This window comes from Cavia porcellus, unplaced genomic scaffold, assembly GCF_034190915.1.
Source record: "Cavia porcellus strain 051 isolate PalLab524CR breed Dunkin Hartley unplaced genomic scaffold, mCavPor4.1 scaffold_5, whole genome shotgun sequence".
Lineage (NCBI taxonomy): Eukaryota > Metazoa > Chordata > Mammalia > Rodentia > Caviidae > Cavia > Cavia porcellus.
Genome location: NW_026947488.1, coordinates 74,381,171 through 74,405,726, shown reverse-complemented (window position 1 = coordinate 74,405,726; position 24,556 = coordinate 74,381,171). Strand labels below are relative to the sequence as shown.

Below are 24,556 nucleotides of genomic sequence, written 5' to 3'. Positions count from 1 at the left end.
ATACATCTGTAATCCCAGCGCTCTGGGAGGTGGAGGTAGATGACAAGTGTGAGCCCAGCCTGGGCACCCTAGTGACTTAGCAAGACCTGCCTCAAAGCAAAGGGGACTGGGGTGTAGCTCAGTGCAAAGGCCCCTGCTTCAGTCTCCAACACCAAAAGAACGAGAATGATGTCAGTGACCACCTTTTCACACGGAGCTCCGGATGTGTGAGGTTGGGTGACTCCAGGCTGTACCCTCCAGGTTCCTCGTGCCAGGTTTTGGTCCCTGTTGTTCTTCTCCAGGAGGCTTCAGAAAGGCTTTGTTGGGTAATTTTCCAAGACATGCTATCTTCCATGCCAAAACAGCCCTCAGAAAGTAACTGAATTTTTCTAGATTTGTTCAGAAGCTATTTCCAGAATTTGGATAGTGAACTAAACTCATCTTTAAAAAACAAACTCCATTTAAAATTCTATTTTTATGGCTTACTGAATAAAATTGGTTAAATGTAGTGAGTCTTTGCAATCGAGGCGAAGAGAAGTGAACCAGAGGCCCTTTCTAGCTGGAGTGTTTAATGTCCGTATGGGTTAACAGTGCAGTTTCTTATCATTCAGGTCCCTTACGGTTTATGAGTCAGGTTTCCATAACTCCTAGTAAGAGCACAGTGAGCTCTAGTAACCAAAAGTTTTTATAGCCGATGACTTCACTGGGACTTGTCTAGACAGCAGTTACCCTCTAAAGTCCTAGCGAGTCAGGGCAGGAAGAGATCTAAGAGAGATACGGTAACTTAGATGGCCTGTTTGTTCTGCTTGCCACTGTAGCCATGGTGCTGAGCTCTGAGGGAAGTCGAGACCAATGGCTTCGGTGTGAAAAGTGGAAAATGGATAGGCATATGTCTGGGGAAGGGCCGAATCTTGGTATCAGGTACAAGTGTAAACATACAGAAGTATTATTCTCTGGAAACGACAGCACATTCGAAAGGCATCTGATCTGATGCCTGGGTGAGGCTCCTCAAGTTGATACCCAGAGAAAGTGATTGCAGTCAATAAATTCATGACCTTTTGAATTGACCTGCTTTGGCAGAGACATGCTGGCTTTAAAAATAATGCTTGCATTTTTTTTTTTTTTTTTTTTTTGCTAATAAAATCCATATGCTGTCATTTAGTCAAGTGTATCAAATAGAAAACCGGATTGACTTCTTTAAAAAAAAAATTTTTTTTAATGGTTTCATTCTCCTGGTGGTTAATAGAAACTGCCTGAAGTAGAGTCATGTAGACCCTGAATTCTGTAATCCACTGCTTCATAGCCCTCTGGGTGACAGAGACCAGGATGTCCCCGCCAGTCCTGAGGATCCTGATCACTTCGGCTGAGTTAGATTGGGGTCTGAGAACTTGCATTGGAAATGAACTTGGCTCTGAGAAAGTGGCCGAGGCCTTTCCGTGATTTGAGTGCTTAAACAGATGTGTGGGTACGTGGGGGCAGTTTTGAAGTCAGACCCCAAAGCCAGATGTTAGCTGAGCCTCGCATTAGCTCTGTGCATGTAGGAAAGTGACATACTGCTAAGACTTTCTTAAGAGCGAGAGCGCTAATGATTTCCTGATGCTTTTGACTTACTGGAAATATAAAGTGTTTTGTATACAGGGAGCAGCTTTTGGTTTCTGGTGACATATACTCTGCTCCCATCCTGTGACAATGACTAACTCTTCCCGCTCCTCTCATTGTCTTCCTCCTAGGAAGCCGCCCTCTGCAGGCAGCTCCCCATGGAAGCGGAGACAATGGCCACCGTGCAGGCTGCTGTCAACCAGCCCGCCATGACCGCAGACATGAGATCCATCACCAATAATAGCTCAGATCCTTTCCTCAATGGGTAAGCTGACATTTGGGGCCATTTATTTTTGCGGTCTTTTAAGCAATAAGGAGGTCTTTGTTTACATTGGGAAAAGGTGAAAAGCTGGAGAATTGAGGATGTGGCTAGAGGGAGGATGTAGGGGAAACAGCAAAGAGGAGCACAGGAAGTCATTTATTTTTATAAAATCCTCAGATTCAAAAATTAGTGATAGGACATGGAATAAACCCTAGTCAATAACTTGAACGTGGGATGAACTGCTAATTTAAACAGAACAGCACTGTCTAGTAATTATACACAGAAGAATCTTGTGGTTTTATTTAACCCATCAAAGGATAAAAGCATGAACATTGCAAATTGAGAACAAAACAGCTAAGAGATAGATAATATTCCCCCAATGTCAGTTTCCTGGTTTTGGTAATTAATTGTGGTTATGTAAGATGTTATCATGGAGGATGCTGGGTGGAGGGCACACAGGGACTCATATTAATTAGAACAAAGAGATGATGTTTTGAAAAAATGTGACACAGGAGCAGAAGGAAAACCTAATTTAACCATAAGCATCTGCAAGAGTAGAAATAGCCAATCATAAACACGGCCTTTTCATACCCAGCAAGGTGGAATCTTCTGTTTCCTATGTTTTTCTGCCCTTGCAGAGGCTTCTGGAAACCAACAAGTATAATTAAAGATAGGATAATGCAAATAAACAGCAACCAAAATAATGATGAAGTAGCTTTTTCCCTTGTTGATTTGATTTCATTTCAGTTCATTTCACTGCAGTTCATTTTATTTTTGTCTTTTTGAGACAGGGCTTCACCATGCAGTGCAGGTCGATTTGAATTCACTTTGAAGTCCAGGCTGGCCTCAAATTCACAGCAATCCTCCTGCCTCATCCTGCTGAATGCTGGAATTATAGGCATGCAGCACTACCCTGGCAGTTGATTTGAAAGTACAGGAAAATATGAAGAATGATGTAGGAGTTACTCATGTACCTCCTCCCCAGATTTTCTTTATGTCTACCCAAAATTGCCTTTTTTTTTTTTTTTTTTTGGTGTTTTTTTCCAATAGGGCCTCGCTATGCAGTTCAGGCTGGCCTTAGGCTCACTTTGTAGCCCAGGCTGGTCTCAAACTTGCAAATGATTCTCCTACCTCAGCCCCCCAAGTGCTGAGATTACTAACATGTGCCACCACGCATGCCCTCCACCCCCCATTTTACTATGTAGTGCAGGCTGGCCTTGAACTCACTTATGTAATCCAGGCTGCCTTTCAAACTCACAGCAAACCTCCTGCCTCGACCTCGTAAGTGCCAGGATTACAAGCAGATACCATCACACCCAGCACTTTCTCAATAAATATAATATTACAATTAATATTTAAACCCATTCCACCAGTAAAACCTCATTTCTGTCTCTTCTTTACTCCCCATAGTAGCTACTGTGTAGGAACTGATGTGTCTCTTACACATGTCTTTCTTATTGCCAATTGTGTGTGTATCCAGATGCATCATTCAGCTTGGGTTTTTTTTTTTTTTAATTTCATATAAATAGCATCACACTCAAATGTAAAACTGTCCATGTGGTTATTGGGAAATTCAGAGGAAATTAGTGATGATGTACTGTGAATAGTCAAGAGTTATTTGCTTCTAATATATTAGTTTCATTAATGTTAGGATGAGCTGCCGTGACTTCTGTCACTGTGAACTGTATTCAGCGGCCTCATATGCATATCTCCATCTTCTGCTCTCCAGGGGACCCTACCACTCGAGGGAGCAGAGCACCGATAGCGGCCTGGGTTTGGGGTGCTACAGTGTCCCCACAACTCCCGAGGACTTTCTCAGCAACGTGGATGAGATGGATACAGGTGGGAGCACAGCCTGCAGATACTTGCATGTGTTTTTAGTTTTAAATTATCTTTTAGGTCATCTCAGTTCTAAAACCCCACTGGAAACCCTGAATCTCAACAACAAAATGACAACCAAAAAGCTGTTCCTCCCACAGGCACGCGAAATAAATTCCAGCCCTCTTTCCAGAGTTTATACATCCATAGTTTTCACAGGGGCACAGGATTTTAATTTCTGTTTTTAAAACAACTTGTCCTTCCTTCAGTTGACCTCTTCCTTGTGTTATGCCTAGAGAATCCTGTCTGCTCTGCCCGTCTCATAGTGGGATTTTTGTGCTGCTCTTTTTCAGTTGCGATGTATGGCCCTCTTTTTCTCCAGGAAAAGGGGACTGTTTACAGCTTCCACAACATGCAGATATTTTCATGTCATTCACAGCATTTGGGAAGCAAATGGCAATGAACATTTAGAAAGTTAAGCAAGTCGGGATATTCCAAGTGGGCAGCTCCAAGCTCTTGTCATGGTAGTGATGTCCCCGCTCTGTGATTACAGGGACTCCACTCTGTGCTTCCTTTATACCAAGGCTCAGCCGACTTCCTGATTATCTCTCATTTTCTCCTGTCCTCAAGGAGTGAGGCATCCAGTTGCAAAGTCTGGATTTATCTTTATTAGCTTAATCTAGACTTGATTAAGAAAGTCAGAGACTCTCGAAAAGTATTCTAGAATCAGAATAGCTGAGGTGTGCATTCTTGGGAGTTATTAATGTGAGGTTCTTCTGTATCATCTGTAATTATAGGGAATTCATTGTCCTACAATAATAATAAAAGATTACTTTCCCACTGTATTTGTGCCCCGTGCCCGTGGTCCGTTATGCTCCCTGCCTCAGCAAAGGCTGTGCCGAATCTAAGTTGTTGGAGAGACCAGGAATGGCACTGCAGCGGCCTCTTCAGCAGCTCAGAGTGCTGAGGCAGCTTTTCCAGGATCGTCCTCTAGCTGTCACCCACGTGTTTAGAGCTTGTGTCCTCTGTCTTAGGAGGAGTCACTTAAGAATAGTTTTAACTGTTTGTTTTACTGTTCTTCAATTTATTGCTACAGTTTTCTCCCTCGCCTGCCCCCTTTCATCTCTTTATTTTCTTAGATTTATTTTGCTGTCTTGGAACAGCCTTACTAAGTGGCTTTTTCCTATATTTCATAGCTGTTTAGTCTTATCTTTTAAACACTGGGGAGCCCATAAGGATTAAAAGAAAAAAAGCGAAATTTAGTAAGAAAAAGGAACCTCAGAAGATCTAAAAAAAGGGGGATGGATTCTTTTTTATGTCTTTTTGAAATGACCCCAGGGGGTAAGTGTAAACATTTTGAAACCCTAATGTAGAATTTACATGATGTCCCAAAAAGAGGTACTCTTTGCAGACAGGGCAACATGGGTGAACACTTTCCTCTCCTCTTCCTGGCAGTGATTTTGGTGAGGTTGTGTGGCCTCCAGATTTTTCCCTACACAGTGGGAGTCATATGCTCACTTCACAGAGGACTCTGAGCATTCAGGAGACCACCGGGCGGGCACAGGGCTCTCTGCCTCTCCTGCGAAGCCTGATGTGATATACAAAGTGGACCAGACAAATGTTAGGGCTCCAGCTTACCCTGCTTACGTGAGCGACCACGTCTTCAGGCTAGGGTTTAGGGTTAACCTCCGTGAAGACTTTTCAGGCATAAATGCTTCCTAGAAGGGAAATGTGGAGGAGCAGAGAGCGGGCAGAACTCAGGTGTAGCCAGAAAAGCTGCAGTCGGTCTGCGGAACTCTGGGAGTCAGCCTGCTGAGCGCGCCCTCTGCAGGCCACATGCCAGAAATAACACCAGGGCTTTGTGCAAGGGTGGAAGCGGAGGGACTGGTGAGCAAAGGCTGAGCAATCTTCCTTCCTTCCAGAATGTTCTGCAAGAATTGCCTGGGTTTTTTTTTCCTCATCCATTTGTTTGTTTGTTCATTTGAGATGGGGTCTTGCTTATGTAGTTCAGACAGGCATTGAACTCAACTGTGTAGCCTGGCTGCCTTGAATTTGCAGCAGTCCTCCTGCCTCGGCCTCCCAAGTGCTGGATTACAAGAATTTGACACTACATCAGGCTTCATCCACTTTTTAAGTGGCTAAAACTACAAACGCTCAAAAGATTACTATAATAAAATTAGAGTTGCTACAAAGGGATATTTGAAGATTTTTAACCTTAGTGTGGAAGCCTAACTTTCCATGTTTGAGGAGAAGGGATAAGGGGCATTCTTCAAGAAAGCAATTTCATTTAGCTAAAATAGATTTTTGAGTAGTAAAAGTTACTATGATAATTTCATCAACTAGAGTTGAAAAAAAATTCAGGTCTTCAGAGTTTTTTTAGAACAGATAAATTTAAGACCTCACTTTTTATCTGTTGCAGTCCAAAGAGTAGGAGAAAGTTATTTTGGATTTTCTTCCCTATTTTAGTGGTTTTCATTATCTATAACATTATACTGAGGTCATGTTATTGATTTCATTTTTCAAATTCCTGTGCTTTGAAAATCCTGTGAAGCGTTGCCAAAGAGTCATTGATATTTTGTGATTTCTAGAAAAACCATTATGCTTTGCCATCATCAGGATGCAAGTCTGTTATTTGAATAAAATGAATTTTGTACGATTTTTCTCGGAAGAGGGAAACTTAGGGCATGGCTTTCAGGAGGGCTAATGCACTTACAAGGAAAGAAACTAACACAAAAACATTTTTAAAATGCTGCTGTTGTGAAAGGTAGCTTCAGTTTTCAATGCTTCTCAGTCTTCGTAAAAATTTCATTCCTTCAGATACTGCTTACTTTGAGCTGTTTGAATTAACTGGTTCTGATACTAAGTAATTAAATAGTAGTTGAGTTCCTGGGCTTGCTTTCTCTCAGAACAATAAAAAAGTATTGTATTTGTATGTGTATAATTTTATGTGTGTGACACCTAGGACCTTGTATGTGGGCAGATACTATGTGGCCTTTTATTCCAACTCATAAAATAATCCCAATTTCTAGATAAGTAAATGGAGAACCAGACAAGGCAAATGTGTCTAAGGTTACACAGCTGAACAGATCAGTCTAATGATGCGAGATATCTCTGTATTTTCTCCATTGCTATTTTATGGAAAGAACACCAATGTTTCAACTCAATTTCCAGACCCTTAACTTTCTAGCATTTTCTCAACTGTGCACCTCAAAACTCTGATTTTACTAGAATATAGTTTCTGCCAAAATAGGACTAGGTAATTAAATGAATTTAGGAGATAATAGCTTAAACAAAATACAATGGATTTCTTTACTGCAAGGCTCAGAACCATAGCATGTTTCTGTGCATCATGACTTGGGTGCTGTGAGAAAGGTGGAGTGTAGTGGGGCTGTGCACGGGAAGGCAGGAATAAGGCCTGTAAAGCCTATTGGTTTGTTTTTGTTTATTTTTGAGACAAAGTTTCATTGTGCAGTTCAGGCTGGCTTTGAATTCACCAGCTATACCAGGCTGGCCTTGAATGCACAGGTGATCTTCCTGCCTCAGCCTCTCGAGTGCTGGGATTACAGGCATGTGCCACCATACCTGGCAAGCCTGCAGTTTAGACAAGCCTTAAAGACATCAATGGAAATAACTTTGTAACACTGTGGTTAAAAGAAACTTCACACTCTCTGTGCATATAGAGAATGATGTGGGTAACGGGAAGCTTACAGTTATAAACTCTAGAGTGGAGTTCAACAGTAAGGTGTGTAATATAGGTGAGTCCTCTCTCACCTTGAATAGCTTTTCAAGCATCCATAATGCGAAAGTACAGGCATGTACTTTGATCTTTGGTGCCTTTTGCTTGCTCTTATTCTCTCTGCTTTTACATTCTGGGCTATGTCTACTATAGACTATTTCAGATTCCTCCAGCATCTCAGCAAGTCTTACAGGCAAGGATCATTAATATGAGGTCTGAAGACGTGAAGATGTTATATTAACATTTGAACTGTCCCTCTGTGAAGGACTTAAAATGGTTTTCTCTCATTGTGCTCTAGGGGAAAATGCAGGACAGACGCCTATAAACATCAACCACCAGCAGACGCGCTTCCCTGATTTCCTTGACTGTCTTCCGGGAACAAACGTTGACCTAGGAACTTTGGAATCTGAAGATCTGATCCCTCTCTTCAATGATGTAGAGTCTGCTCTGAACAAAAGTGAGCCCTTTCAGACGTGGCTGTAGTCGCTGCCGTTGTAAGTGGGAAGCAGCCCTGACCTGACGTTTCCTGGGCCTCTTGGGAAAGGTGACGGAGCTGAGAAGGTCTGCCTCCACGACTCTCGCTCCCTCCTTTCCACGCGGCCAGTTTAGTCATTGCCTGGTTTTGATTGACAGGAACTTAAGTTACACATAAATATTCTGTTCTGATTTTCTGCAAGCCCGCATTCCTGAGCTAGATGATGCAGGAGTGTGTCCGCAGAATTGTGTCTGCAGAATTACTTTTTTCTCTCTGCTGCCCCATGGCTAAGCTTTATGTGTGTTAGTGGACATTTATGCATCAGTTTATTGTAAACCATAAAAGGCTGACCACAGGTAGTAAATTCAGATGGACATCTTGGTTCAGGAAATGTGCACAAAATTAGACCTGATTTACAGTTTCAGAAACTGTATGAATGACAGTAGTACCAAATGCTTTAAGACCTATTTAACTTGAGCTTTAAAAATCATTGTATGGATAGTTAAGATTCTGCTGTATGGAATACAATGTAGTTTTGAATCCATGCTAGCTCTGAGGCTCTTACTACTTTGTATTGCAAAGGCACAGACAGTGCTATTATAGTTTATTTTTCATTGTTTTACTGTGTAGCTTCTAGACAACTTAGTCCTTCCGTCAGTAGTAGAAGCATTAGAGTTCTTAGAGATCTTGTGAAAGAGACCAGTTTTTACTAATAATAAGCATTTATTAAACAAAAAAAATTTAATTGCAACATGGATTTGCTAACAATGCAACTTAGAATTTGATGTTTATTTAGAAAACACTGTAATTTTATAGCTGTTGACCAAGGGCAGCCATATGTTTTTGATAAATCAGTGCTAAACTGTATTTTTTTTCTTTTGAAATTATTTTGAAGACATCGGGATTTCAACCTGATGGCACATGCAATAAGCTGTTGCTTTTCAAATTCTGAAGCCTTGTCAGTTTTGCTTTGAAGATCTCAAGTATTTAAAATAAGCCTATCTATGAAACTGTTTGAAGGATGAAGCAGATCTCCAACTGACGTGTAACAAAAATGCCCTCTGAGGGCCATCGGTGGAGACATGTTTCTGAATGCAGTAAAATTGATTCCCACATATATTATCCTAACCCTGCTTGCGACAGCTACAGTTGGTATAAAAAGGCATGAGCTATGTATTCAATACCTCCATGTAACCAAAAACTTTATTAGCTTTTAAGGACTGAGCGAGCATCCTGTTCACCTGGCGTGCAGGCTCCCTGCATTGCCGATGAAGTCCTCAAATGTTTAATATTTTGAATGACATTATTTATAATCTATGAATTTAACCTTTAAAAAAACATTAATAATTCAGGTCTCTGAGAGGAACCTTTCAATTCCCATGGTGGGGGCGGGGGGAACTTATCTTTGGTGATCTTACCCAAGACCCTTTTCCATCTGTCAGAGTTTAGATGTGCAGACCACATTTGATCTTGTTGGAAAGAAAGCAAGTGAAAAGGTCAGAGGTGAAGTAGGGAAGTTGCGGAATAGAGTGGGCAGGATTCTAGCTGTGAAAGGGGGGTGACGAGGGATAGCACCCCAATAGCAAGACAAGCAGGAGGTGTGAGAGCTGCCCTGAAAGAACAGAGCAACGATTTTCTACTACAACCTCACACCAGTGATTCTGTTGTGGCAGAAAAGAGGGCTTTGGCGCACTTTACGTGGGAGAAGAGTGCAGGGCCGGCCGTGGGTCTCTATCCGCACAGCCCGGCGCAGAGACCTGCTGCGTCTCCACACTCGTGAGTGCTTTCTCCTCGCGGACCGCGGTTTATGTTCCACTAATTCCTTTCGTTCTCTCAGCACTCTGAGAGAGTGAAGGTAGATGTTTATGTTGCTACTAAATTGAAAGGGAGCACTCTTTCTTTTTCTTTTTTGTAAGCAAAAATTGCAAAAAGAGTTGTACATTCTAAGAAAAAAAAAAAAAAATAAGGGACCTAACAGAACTCAGCAGTGTTACTGTATTTTTAAAAAATATTTTTATAGATGCATTTTCAGGTTATTAAATGTAAGAGAAAGAGATACCCTTCTTTTTTTTTAAGTAGTTAAATCATTGATGATTTACATCACCAACTTTTAGAAGTAATTTTTTAGTAAGTTTATGGCATTAGAAAATTCTAGAATAATTTTTAGTGAAATTAGAACATTTATTAATGAATATAATAAATATTTTTCCAAAATAAAATATGGACCCTATTTGTTTACTATTAGATAAAGGGAGATATACTGTTTTGTTGTTTTTAAAAGCCAAAAAAATACGGCTTTTGTTAAAGAACATTCAAGCCTGAAATCTAAAGTAAGAGCTTTTTTTGTTTCGTTTCAGTGCTGGGGTTGAACAACCTAGGATGCATGCTAGGTCCACATTCTCCCACTGAGCTACCCCCCAGCCTCCAAAGCAACCTTAAATGACTATTTCTTATTATTGTAAGTGTTACACACCTCAGAATTCATGATAAGGTGCTATTTATACTATATATCTTATTGTAAGACAACTGCCAGGATACCTAGTCTTTGTAGTCCTAAATCAATCTGTTTTACCATCTCACCCCACAGTTGTGCTGTGCGAAAGGCCTATTTTAAAAAGTGAAGTTGAAAAGGAATTTCAGAGATCTTTCACTCAAGATTTTTTTTCCTGATGAAATACATTGTCTTACTAGCAAATAAAGTGTCAGAACCTGTTGGTAATTCTGTTACATCAAAGGAACGGTTAGCCTGTGTTTCCGCCTGTAGGTAGGGTGTGAAATGCCATGACTTTCACTGATGACGGGACGCACGGGAAGCGTGAGGACAGTGGACAGCTCAGGTGCTGCAGTGCGCTGGCCCCACCTGGGGGAACAGCTGTGCCGGGGCGGGTGCGCTGCAGTGAGGCGGGTCGCCGTGACCGTTGTGTTCTCATCACATCAGCAGAAAGTCACTTCCGAGAGTACAACTTGGATTTTAAAAAAATAGGCTGTTAAAAAAAAAGGAAATTACAGATGCATTGGATCGGGAAAATGGGTGATTGACAGAGACCGTTTCCCTAACACTACATCATTTAATATGCTAGTACTTTAACTTTTTAAAGAATTTACTCCTACATTTTGTAATATGACATATGTGTGTTTATTTCTAATTCCGAATGTTGTGCGTACAGAAAGTATGCGCTCAAATCAATCAGATCAAACCATTTTACCTAGAGTTTGGTACTGGTTTTTACTTCTCTGATTCTGTATAAGAAAAATAAATACAAATGAATTTCCAGTGGGAGGCTCCATCTTTTCATTCTTTGTGTATGTTTTTCTGACTGAGGGTTTGGGTGGAACTGGAGAAAAGCTTATGTAACCCCCTGGCAGACAATGAAAGAAAGAAAATTCTGTAGGCAAACATCCTTTTGGCTTACATGCCCGGCCTTCAGCGTTCTAAATGTCTGCAGAATTCTGGTTCCTACTTTATTCCAAATGGCCTGCTGGGATTTTAAAGGTATGTGTATATATATGTTTCAGCACACCACCCTAGCAAACACACTGCCAGATACAAGACATCACAACTACAGGCTTCGTACTCCTGCCTCTGTTATGAACAGCTGTGGCCCTCTTTGTTCTCAAAACTAAAGCCAGAATAACAGGTTGTCGTTGATTCTGAGTTTGGGCTTGTGACCGTGTGTTTTCTGTTGAGTCCGCTGGATCCTGTGCAGTTTTGTCAGTCTCCCAGACTAACTCTATGCCTTTTGTTTTGGTTGCTGCTGCTGTTACTGGGAATTGAACCAGGACCTTTTCTCTCTGCTACATCCCAAGCCATTTTTAAAAATTTAATTTAATTTAATTTTTTTTTTTTGGAGACAGCATCTTACTTAGTTGCTAATTTGTCCAGGCTTGGCTCAAACTTCTGATCCTCCTGCCTCAGCCTCCTAGAGTGCTGGCATTACCAGCAGTGTGCCGCCACATGCAGCAGTCTTACATGTCTACTTAAAAACTAAGATTCACCATCACTTTTAAGGAAATAAGTGCTCATTGTTGAAAATGTTAAGTACCACCACGTATAAAATAAAAGTACCACCATGTATAAAATAAAAGAGTGAAAGTTCTATACCTCCCAAACCTCAGACTTAAAAAACTATGCCAGATTTTTACTCCTATACGTTGTATGTTTAAACAAAGAAGCAATTACATATACCATCTTGACACTTTTATACTTACTGAACATTTACTGTGTACAGGGCACTGTGTAAAACACTTGGTAGATATGATCTAACAATCTTTTCTGCAAACAAAGTCATGTCAGCAATATCACTGCCCCCACTTTACAGATGAGGACATTGAGGTGTAGAAAGTTAAGTACTTGCACACGGTCACACAGTAAGCAGCAGATATATCCAGGGTCTTTTGAACCTCCCTCTCTGCTAGTACATATAGTTATATACTTCGTTATTTTAAACCTCAAATAATACTGCTTTGTGTGGATGTCACCTATTGGTAGTTTTCAGATTTTCCTCTACAGATAATATAAGTGAATAGTCTACTTGTGTGTGACAATGGCTAGAGAATAGATTTCTAGCAAAGGAACCACTGTATCTCCAGTGATAATGATTTAAAATATTGATAGGTTCTATCCATTATTTTCCCCCAAAAGGGTTTGAATTTATATTTCCAACAACAGCGCATGCATGGCGGGGTAGGTAGCTCTGGCACAGCGCTGTCTGCTCCTTGGCCACTGTGATGTGCACAGATCTTCCTCCTCTGGCCCCCCTGCCATCCTGTTTCTGCCTTGGAGGCAGCTGACCATGGACTGAAAACGAGCCGAGCTGGGTGTGATGGTACATGTCTGTGATACCGGGGCTCTGGGAGGCTGAGGCAGGAAGATCATAAATGCAAGCCCAGCCTGGGCAATTGGGGGAGATGTTTCAAAATAAAAGGGTTGGCAATGTAGTGCAGAGAGAAGGCTTTCAGCTCAATCCCCAATACTCCCACCATAGTAAAACAAAACAAGAAGAGGAAAAGAAAAAGGGGAGGAAAATGGAGGAGAGGGAAAAAAGATCTTTGTGATCAAAGATAAAGCTATTCCTCCTTTAATTTACTGGTGTTGGGCATTTTGTAGACACTGCATTCCTGGTAATAGTGAAATGAGTTGTTCTTCATCATGCAGTGGCCTTAGCAGATGCTACCAGTTTTCCAGCGAGATTACCTTAGGTTTCTCCTCACCATTTTCCCCCTCCTAATCATTTCATTTGGTTTTGTTTTTATTTCATTTTATGAGGCAGTGTCTCACCATGTAGTCCAGGCTGGCCTTGAGCTCACTATGTAGCCTATAGTTGACCCAAACTTGTGGCACTCCTCCTGCCTCAGCTTCCCAAGTCCTGCGATTATGGGTGTGCACCACCACGCCCAGTTTTCTTCCTCAGCATTTCTGTGCATCCCACTCCCTGATCCCAGAGTGTTTTGACTTCTAAAAGTCAGTACCTCTTGCACTGAAAAGTATGACCAGGCGCTCATTCACCCTTATATACGTAGCAAGAAACACAAGGAGTGTACATTCTCCAGCACAGCCTTTGGCCAGTGACAAGTTGGATATGTAACTCCCTCCCACACAGAGTTCCCTGGGAACAAGCAGAGGCTGCTGGGACACCTGGGGACTGCACTCTGTTGCTTTGTTTCCTCCCCTTTCCTGTCTCTTCCATTTCTCTTATATACACTGCCACAAGAAATCCATTCTAAATCCTTTTTTTTTTTTATCACTTGTGATCCTGATCAAGGGCTTACTTCTAGGATCTAGACCTAAAATAACCCAGAATGTATGACAAACTTATAAGTCAGAAAAACAGCCTGATAGAAATATAAGCCACCACTCAGTATCTTTCCCAAAGAATTAAAAGCATCATACCACAGTGCCGTATGCACACCCATGTTTATAGCAGCACAGTTTGTAATAGCCAAGCCTTGGAAACAGCCCAAATGCCTATCAACTGGTGAATGGATAAGAAGATGTGGGGGTTTAAAAAAAAAAATATATATATATATATATATATATATATATATATATATATACAGTGGAGTACTACTCTGTAAAAGAAGGATATGCTTGAGACATTTCTAGGTAAGTGGATGCACCTTGAGAACATACTCCTAAGTGAAATAAATGGAACACATGTTTAAATACTGCATTCTTGCTGGTGTCAGAACCAAAGTGTAAATAAGGACCAAAATTTGTAACAGATGCTAGGAAATAGGAGATGTTCAAATGAAAAGGAGAACAAGGCAGGAGGAGGGGAAAGGAAAGAAGAGACAAAAAATGGAAATAAAGCTTTCGCAAGTAAGGAAGAGTAGCGAGTCTGAAGGGAGTAAAGGGAATGAGAAAAAAAGATGTATCACATACAGTTACAAGTTCTCTACCATGAATGTTATGAATACCTAAAATATGGTAATAAAAGAAACACAGGCCAGCAATACATGTAGGAAACAGAAGATGAAACTTGGTGGCAGCTAATTTTCACCTGAATTAACTGGTTGGAAATTTAGATAATGACCACAGACCACTTTACCATCTCACTTTTTTTTTTTTTTTTTTTTTTTTTTTTTTTGACACAGGCTCTCGCTGTGCAGTTCAGACTGACCTTGAACTCACAAGCTGGCCTTAAAATTACTTCGGTCTCAGCCTCCTGTGCACCGGCATTCAAGGCAGGTGCTACCATACCTGCTACAATTTCACTTCTAGCAAACTTCAAAATTTAAAAGACTGCTGGTACAAGCCTGCAAATCCCAATACTCAGGAGGCTGAGGCAGGAGGGTTGTTGCAAATTCGAAGCAGTCTGGCTACAAAGTGAGCTCAAGGCCAGCCTGAACTGCATAGTGAGACCCTGTCTCAAAAATAAATAAATAGCTAGTAAACCAAGTATTGGCCGGAATGTAGGGCGATCGGAACACACAATGCACTGTTGGTGGCAGTGTAAGTGAAAATGGACACTTGATAACTGCCGTAAGGCGGGCAGTTTGGTACGTTTTGTTGACCCCAGTCAGTCCCTTGGGTACACAGTGGGTGCACAGGGCGTAGTGAATGCAGGTAAATATTCATTGAGTGAAATAAAGTTTTGGCACATTGTATTCCCCAGAGGCAAGTGGTCTCAGGATACATAGAGAAAACTTAGGTTGTAAAATGAGAAAATAATTTTCCAGAAAACTTAGTTGAATCTGTCACCAAACAATAGAGTGATGGGCGCGGCTGCCAATCATATTCATCTACTTGAACAGCCTAGATGATCGTGCAAACCTGTGACAGCAGTTGCAGCCAATGCAGCTGGGACTGGGACTTGCTCATCAACAGCAATGGCGGTGAACCCTTTAGAAGGGAGCCGGGATTGCAAACCAAAACCCAGTTACTTACTGCAAAGTACCAGCATTGCAATTAAACCTGAATCCTGAGGGTTTAGCTTAGGAAAAACACCTCCTAAAGTGACATCTTTTGTCTTAAAAGGAAAACAGGTGTGCCATAGACCACCACTGATCTGTAGGATTTTTAAGTTCCTCCTTTCCTTTCATTTTTTCCTTTCTTTTCTGTCTCCCTTCCTTCTAGTCTTCCTTCGTTCGTTCATCCTTTTAGGATTACAGTGTATACTAATTCAAGTTAGTATTTCCAATTAAAAAAATAATTACCTTATGTTGCAGGGTTTATTTCCCTCCTTGGGGCATTAGATCTTTTACAATCTTTATAACTAAGTATTGTGTGGGCATTGAAGCTCCTGGATATATCATTTGTTTAATTTCCATGGAGGAACATGTAAATTGATTTTGTAGGTTTCAAGTTAACATTGGTGAAGCCCACAACAAACAAGTTTCTGGTCTCCAAAGTAAGAGGAGCCTGTGAAGCCTGTCCCTAAAATAGAATGGATTTGTCCCAGGGACGCCCCACAGAGCCTGGACCTTAGTGTGAGACATTAGGACTTTCCCTGGAATGCTTGATATTTTAGCACCCACCAAACAATCAGCCAGTGCCTTTCACTTTTCACAGTCTTTGAAGGCTCTGGACATGACAAACTGGTTTAGATGTGGTTTACAATAAGGTACATGCTCGCACTCATGCGCACAAACACACATTCACCCTTATACTGAGTTCCAGATGCTCATAGATTCACTGAAATAACTCCATGTCCCATAAGGCCATCTTCGGCTCCCGCGTGTGTATGTGTGAGTGTGAACACCTCTTTTATTGGATGAGCGTTATACTTTTAGAGCAATTTAGGCCACAGAGCTATAATACTGTCCTCCTACCCAATTCAGTGTTTTAAAAAACATTTTAAAAGCCCGAGGTTTGGGGAAGAGCAGATAAACAAACAACCCATCCCCCAAACCTGTGTCTTGGAAGTCAGGCACCAGGGCCAGCTGTACCAGCCACGCCAGGCATGACTGTCTCCTCCAGAAACCCACTCCACTTTTTGGGTCTCATTGCTTATCTCCTTACCTATGAAGCACTCACTCTCAGGTGGCACGAAAATCCTTTTGTGTGTCTGTCCTCCTTAGTGTGTGCACACATTGTCTACCGTTAAGAGATGGGATGGATGGGTTTGTGTCCCTATACAAACACGCACTACTTTTCACGTGGCACTTGAGAGAGTCTGCGAGCTGTAACAGCTGAGACACTGTGCAACTAATGTTGTAGTAACTCTAATTCCCATAAATGATGTCATTTTAGCAAGCCACAATGCAAAGCATGGTCCTTACTAACCAACCGGAAGACACAACACGTCTGCCCTTTGGATTGCGAACTGCGTTTGGAAAAAGCTCTAAACCTGTGTCTACAGATGGAGAAGTTGAGCAATAGGTAGAGAAAATTAATGCGTGGGATGCGCAAAAGTGAACGTTATTAACCTCTTGAACTTCAGAATGAGAGTCTGTGAGCTTAGCAAAGAGTAAACTAAGAAGTTCAGAGGTTAAGGGAGTCAGAACCGGGTGCAGCAGGGCACATGCCAGGCCGCACAGAAGGTCCTGACAGCAAGTGTGGGTGCTAAGTAAGGGCCCCCATGGACCTGTCCCCTCCACAGCTTCCTGGGGCTCCAGGCCTGCTCCAGTTAAGACGCTGGGTGCACACAGTTGTTATTAACTGACACTTCAGGGAAGGCCAAGTTTCTGAAACTCATGGAGCTTCTTTGTTTGTAAAATTGTCATAATAATGAAGAGAGAGGGCACAAGGACAGACGGTAGGTGGTCAGTAAACACCCATCCCCTTCCTCGCTGTGAGCCTTCCTCGCTCTCTGCCCCAGGCCGTGCTTACCATCACCTACCCTGAGGGTTCTTCAGCTGTTGACCCCATTAGCCCGTAGCCGTATGACCGATGCCTCACACTGACCCCTTCCCTTTTTTTTTTAATTTTATTTTGAAAGTATACAACAGAACAAGTCAGAATAAAGCCAACTAAGATCGTACAGTGAAATTGGTACAGAACTTCATAGCAGGTTACCGGGATAACAGTAATTGGTATCACAGTACATTTTGTTATCTTTATAATAGTTGTTCTTTCAATCACGTATATCAAAATGAGATAAAAGATAGAACACTATAGAACTTATCAAAACAAAATATTGAATAGAGCAGTACCATTAATCAGAAAGGATCAAAACAGTAATAAAAATATCGGCCTTCCAAGAAATGGTAGAAGGAAGTCCCCCTTATTTGCTATGGTCAACCTCCCAGGAGACGCTCAGATTTTTGGTTCCCATTTGCTAATGGGCAGGAGGTGGGGGGAGGTGGGGAGCAGGAGGATAGGGGAAGTGGGATATTTGACTCTAGGCCATGTAGCAGTAGGTTCACTACTGCTTAGTAGGGAGGCAGGATGGTCATTTGGTTTCACAGCGTCCTAAGTTCCAACATGGCATGGATCTCAGGAACTTGCTGCTGGTTCTCCTCCCCCTGGAAGGGCTGCAGTCAGCCAGACCACCACTGCTTACCAGGGAGGACCCCTTCCCATCTTGATTGAGGTGTTTGCTCTCACTTCCACGTCTTGCAGTTGTGAGGTCTTTGGAAACTGTTCCTTGATGGAACGTATCAGAGAAAAATTGGGGTCTTCAGAATGGCCAGCCCCACACTCCGTGAAACCGGCTGCCGAGTGACCTGTTATCTGCTGCCCTCTCCTGGCCGGTGGGAGTGTCTGTTAGGGGCCGCGGATGGCCTTGGCGGAGGAACCAGGCTCAGCTCTGAGACGCGTGACCTAAGGCTGAGAAGGGCATAGATGGGCGGTGACAGAAGCTTTTGCTTTTTTTAAATTCACCTACATATCCTTTGGTGAGTAGATCTATGACTTCTGAGTGAGAATAAATACAAACAAAAAATTATTCTTAGAGCACTTCACAGCAGAGGGAAAGGCTCACCTGTTTTAGAAGACCCTGTCTTTGGTGTAAAATGCAACTTTCTCCAACTTCTTGAATGGGAATTGGGAATCTGCATCAAGCTAGTAGGATTCTCAGGCCCTGGCAGGTTCAAGAATCACCGCACTTGAAAGGAAGTCTCCCAACATTTTTTTTTTAATCATGGAGATATAATGTCTGAAAGTTTGCTTGCTTATTTTAACTGATAAATTACACAGGTATATGACTTTTTTTCAGTGTATTATGTTGATCATAAAACATTCAGGAGCCAGGGATTTAGCTCAGTGGCATAAGTGCCTGCCTGGCAAGCACGAGATCATTAGATCCCTGTTACAAAAAACAAACAAACAAACAAAAAACATTCATGAAATAAAAATTTTAAATAGATTTCCATGCCACATTTTGGATGACAAGATTACTGATTAAATGTTATTTAATGAATCGTTGGGGGGTGATCCCAATGGCATGATACTCATTCTTTAAGTTTGGAGCCCCAAATACCACAGGCTTTGTGGCAGCATGGTTATCTGAAGCAGATTCATTTCTGTTTCAATAGCATCACTGGAGAGTCTTTTCCACTACCTGCTTTTATCGCAGCTCACAATATTCACATCTGATGCTTGGAAATGTGGTCATGTTTACCACCATACTTTGCATTTTTTTTTAAAGAGTAGGAAAATTTATTAGGAAAAAGAATGGGGAATAGGAATGGAGAATAAAAATAGCTCCTGAAAGAGAGGAAGGGTGCTGGATGGGTTGCCTTATTTCGGATTTCTCTTTTTTTTTAAATTTTGAGACAGGTTCACTATATTGCTAAGTTGCCCAGCCTGGGCCGAAACTTATGCTCCTCCCCTTGGCCTCCCAGAGTGGTGGGATTACAAGTGGCCCTCAGAGGTCCCTGTGGTGAAGGTTTGGTTGCTAGTGTGGCACTTAAGGAAACAGTGGGACCTTCAGGAGCTGGGTCTGTGGAGGTCACGGAGCACTGAGCACATGCTCTGGAAGGGGATCACAGGACGGTGGCTTCTTGCTCTTCCTCTCTCTCCCTCCCCAGCCTTGAAGCGAGTGGTTTTGCTCCACTGTGGACCTGCACTTCTGCCACAGGGTGCTGCCTCCCCACAGACTCAAAACAATGGGCCAGTCATGAACTGAGCCCCCAAACTGTGAGCCAAAGAGCCCTTTTCTATGTCGATTGTCTCAGGCATTTGTTACAGTGACAGAAAGATGACTCACATACGTACCCTTTCCACCAGCCTGATGGTCCTGGTGCAACTTCTGGGTGAGAAACCGAGAGTAGGCTACACAGGTGTTGGCGCCAGAGAGCTCAGCAATGCCCAGCTCCTTGAGCAAACACACATGTGCATACACACATGCACACACATACGTACACACACAAGTGCATCTTTGCAACTACTCCAAGGTTGAACCAGCTGCAAAACTGTCTTCTATGAAACCTTGACTACTAGCATTTTCAAAGTAGTACAATTAGAAACGATGGAGTTGAGGTCATGCCCTTCTGTCCATTTAATTCTAAATACCACCCTAGGATTGTTTCTCCTTCTGTTGTCCTAAGAAAGGTAAAAAGTAAAGTAACAGAATTCCGGGATCTCTGGTGCTCTAGGCACGTGTGTGCTAGATCTCCTAGCCTAACCTTCAGTAACCTCCACCTCACTCCAGCCTCATTACGAGTTCATAAATATGCACTGCACATCATAATATAATTATGAGTGGCTTCTGGGGACAAGCATGTGTGTTGAGAGCTCCTAAGATGACTCCACACCCTGTCAATAATTCCTGTCAATTACACCTGGAGAGACAGGGGGAGGCAGTGGACTGAGCTACAGATCCTTTAAAGTCTGAAAGCCTGGTTTATCTGCCTACTGCTGTTTCTAATTGCTATGAGCTGTGTGCGGGGCTTTTACTTTCCAGCGACACTAGCATCCTTGTGTTTTTATTGTGCCATATCTTTTGTTGACACAGTCTTGCCCTAAGCACAGCTTTCTCTCATCTTCAGGAAATGTAGCTGCTCGCCACTTGCTACTGGGTGTACACTTGTACTGTAGCTGCCCAACCCACGGCAACAAAACATGACTAGATTCTAATCTGACTTTCATTTTCAAGGGGTCAAGGATCTCTAAGAATTGAATGAACTTTCTCTCCAGGGCAAGGAAAAATTACTCATCTGACCATAGATATCACTTTGGAAGGCCAAAACCTCCTGAAATTCTCAAAGTCTGGACTCAGGACCAATGGCACTTGCATTATTAGGGAACTTCTGAAATACTCACCTCCAAGCCTGCACAACAGAAACTTTGGGGTGAGGGCCAGCCCTGTTTTAGCAAGTCATCCAGGACTCAAGTTTGAGAATATTTCAGAGCAGTTTGAAAACCTTCCTGCAAACGTTGAAAAAGCAAAACAACACGACAGCAGTGGCAACAAAACTGCTCTAATGCCTGGGCTTCACTCTGTGCAACGCGTGTCTTTGGAGGTGGGACCTGGCCTGGACATGGGATTTGCTATGGTGACAGAAAGCTGACCAACAGTCTGATGGTCCAGCTGTGGCTCTGAGTGGGAAACCATGCTCCTCCAAGGAGTGAAGCGGTGTAGACCTGAGTTTTAATGACCAGGGTACTTCTGACAACCCCAGACTGGAACAGGACCATTCTGGAGCGGAACCTGGCAATGGCCCACCTTGCTGCTCTCCTCTGTCAAGAGGATACCCAGGTGCTGTGGGCGGGTGGAGAGGCTTTTCCAAGGCTTCTTGATTACCAAATGTCATGGGCAGCTCCTGATTTTCCCTTTTTGTTCCCAGAAGTGCTCTCCACTGAGAGCAAAGTACAGACCCCCCAAAGAAGCCTACAAGGCCTGAAACATGGATTTACAAGTGACCATGTCACAGCAATTCAGTTGCAAGGCATTGGATTCAGCTCCCAGGGACTGTCTCCTCTGACCAGGCGGCTCCCCTGCCAGCTACTCATTTTCATGGAGCTCAGATTCTTGCGCCGTTTTGAGAATAATCTTAACCTTCACCAGGTTTAATGCCAGCTGTGCCACCAACTGCCTCCACTGTGGCTCAATATGTCACACCTCAGTTTCCCCAGTTTTCAAATAAGGGTGATAACAATGCAGCTATTCCTGAGAGTGTAGCTGTCAATGCTGCTGATGCACATGGATAATGGTGTCTGCACCACAGAAACGGCTTGGTTGTGCCAGCTCTCGACATGGCCAGGAAGACAGGGGCAGGTGAGCCTGTCCTGCAGGGCAGAGAGCCGAGGGCTGGCCTCTGCTTTGCAGCCCGGAACACTCTAGACATTGGTCTCTGCATTCTGATGTTCGCACACGGAACTCAGTAGAACCATACGAGAAATAAAGAGCCTAGGAGTGAGCTGGTGGGAACGGGCACTGTGTGGCACCTGATGGTAGAGATTTTACAGGAGAATAAAAATGCTGATTTTGCTTATATTTTAATTGATGATTTTCACTCATTTTGATAACAGTGAACTAATGAGCAGTATCAATTATCACAATTTGAAAAGAAGCATATTTTTTAAATTTTTGAATTCTGTACAGGAACTTGACATTAATGTTACAAAGCAATCTGTCCTAGATAATTTTAGAATCACCACTATATGTGGCACATTGGCTAAAGATCTGGATGCCCAGACCATCTATGTATGTATCCTGTACTTCTCATAAAAACAGGTAAGAGAGAGGCTACTGCTTGCTCAGGTTTGGTGGTGCTTATGTCCAACAAACAATTTCTTTCCCAGTGGTACTGTGGGCTGAACACAGGGCCTTTGCACATCCCTACTCCCTTTTAATCTTCATTTTGAGATAGGTACTCCCTATGTCAGTGAGGTGGCCAGCCTCACTGGGCTTGAACTTGCCATCCTCCTGCTTCAGCCTCCCGTAACTCTGGGATTATGTGTATGTACCACCATTTCTGGCTGGCTTTTCTTCTAGAGGGAGAACCAAGCAGGCCCTAATAGGAACAAGAACTTGAAAAAGCAGGAGGATGGTCAGCGTGATGAGGGCCTGGCACACAGGTGTTTCCCCATGGTCACCCTGTGCTTCTGCTGAGCAGGTGAGAGGAGACTGCCGCTTGCTTAGGTTTGATGGTAAGCAGAGCTCAGAGGACTGGAGGAGCAGGAAAGCCCGACTGAAGTTAGGTGAAGACAAGTGTCCTGGTCACTTCTCTTTGTTACTGACGACAAAATTCTCAACATCCACAACTCAACACAAAAGTGTTTTTCGGTTTACATTTTCAGTCCACGTCGTCTGGCCAGCTGACCAGGAAGCAGGCTGAAGCAGAAAGGGCTTGGTGGGCAGAGCCCAGCCACTCCAGCCAGGGCAGAGAGAGCAGGGAACAGCTGGGAAGGAACACAGGGCCTTCCAGGTCATACCCTGTGACCTCCCCTGCCCAGAGCCTACCACTTAACAGTACATCAGTTATGAATTCATCTGTTGATGGATCCACTGTCTCGTTCAGCACCCACACTCTGATCACCTTTCCAGTCTCACGTCAGAACACACGCGGCTTTGGGGGACCTTCTAGATCTAAGCCTAGCAACTAGGAAGCAGAGGTTGCGAGACCTTGGTCAGTTCTGCAGATTGAGCAAACTCTTCTTTGTATAACCCTCACCAAGGTTTGGAGTTATTTTTATTTTAATTGCTTGATTCTGAATGCTTGACAGTAGCCTTTTCTTCTTCTTTGGAATGGAGCAATTTATTTGCATCACCAAAACAGCAATAATGTTCCCATTAGTGAACTGAGTGAGCACCTACTATGTGCTAAGTCCAGGGATCAAACACTGCAGAGGCTGCTCTGCAGCTCATGGAGTTCTCCATCCACAGGGAAGGAAGGAACTTTCAAGGATCTGACAGGAGGAGGGCAGCTGTTCCAACACACTCAGGGTGTCATGAAAAAATGGGGCAGGATGGGCTGGGGATTTAGCTGGGCAGTGTAAGTGCCTGCCTGGCAGGGTCATGAGTTCAATCCTCAGCACAAAAAAAATGGGGCAGGACTGTCAATGATATAGTGGTTGAAACCCTGACCTAGTTAGGGAACACATACCCACATGCAAAGAAACCCAAAAAGGCTCCTTCCCCACGGTCGGTGTGGTAGGTTGAGAAAGTTAGCTTGGGGCCTCTGAACTGCAGGTTTATAGAATCCCTCTCCCAGTCCCTCTTAGGGGCAGTGCAGAGGGTTCTCCAGCTTTCCACAGGGAGCTGGAAGCAGTAGTGTCTGAGCATGTATCACCCCGGAGACACAGGGCTGCAGCCAAGCCAGCCACCATCACCACCTCCACCCACCAGCCCGCCACCTGTCCCTCTCACATTCTGGCCGAGGGCTAGACACTGCGTCTGCAGCTGCAGGACACCTTCGCCATCCAGGTCGGAGGCTCCAAGGACTGAGAAGAGGCTTCAGGCCTTGCCATAGGCTCCAGCTCATGCTTTCAGGTTCCCCTTGATCTTGCTTTCTCTTTCCCAAGTGTGATCGCCTGGCTGCCTTCCCACCCTGTTTTCAGTCTCCAACTCGAGAGGAAGAGGACAGTGTCTTGTGAGAATAAGCCAGAGTCTTCACTTAGCTGCTTCGCCTGGGTTTTGTAGATTGAAGAACCGTCTTGGGTCACCCTATTTGACCATTTGTCTTTCATTCTGTCTGAGCATCCTTGGGGTCCTTGAGTCTTCCTGAGGCTGCTCTAAGCAGAGCTTCCCTCAGTTCCTAGGCAGACACTGGGTTTGAACAGCAGGAGAAAGAGCCATGCCGTTTCTATTTCTTTGTTCAGCACTTAAGTACGACATCTGGCCTACAACTGTATGTGCACCTGATATGTTTGGGTTAAGCATAAATGTGTTTCTTATCTTTCTCTTTGTCACCACGAATAGCTTGGGTCCATCAGCCTAGTATGCATATGCAGCTAGAGAATATTTTGAGGTAGTAATTTAGATTTTACTTTTGCTTCTCTTCCCCCATTTAAGCAACTGATGGGCCCTGTGCTCAAAGGCCTCGCAGAATTCCAAGGCAGAGTGGAAAAGCCAGGAAGGACCTGAGTTAAAGAGGGCTGTGAAGCCATTCAGGATTAGAAATGAATCGCAGCTCAAATGCACTGACTCACGGCTCTGTGAGCTGAGACCACTGCAGCGCCAACTTCAATTTGTCACAGGGACACAGACTCCCCACTTGTTTTGTCTGCTCATCTTCAAAGCTTCCCTATGATTCATTTCGGAGCCAAGAACATTGCCTCAGGCGGAGAGGGGCTTGGGGGCCCCTGATCACAGAACAGATGATTAGCTATGATGTGTCAGGCACTGCGGGGAGAGAACTG

The 24,556-nt window shown here is 43.3% G+C and overlaps 1 protein-coding gene across 1 annotated transcript in view; it reads left to right on the top strand.

The window, feature by feature from the left end:
• Positions 1 to 11,143, top strand: part of Wwtr1 (WW domain containing transcription regulator 1) — a 123,219-nt gene extending 112,076 nt beyond the window's left edge. The window contains exons 5-7 of the mRNA XM_003476548.5: positions 1,710 to 1,843; positions 3,570 to 3,682; positions 7,693 to 11,143. Of these exons, the coding sequence (XP_003476596.2) occupies positions 1,710 to 1,843; positions 3,570 to 3,682; positions 7,693 to 7,877 (432 nt within the window). The 3' untranslated portion in view covers positions 7,878 to 11,143. The remainder of the gene's footprint in view (positions 1 to 1,709; positions 1,844 to 3,569; positions 3,683 to 7,692) is intronic.
• Positions 11,144 to 24,556: the final 13,413 nt, after the last annotated feature.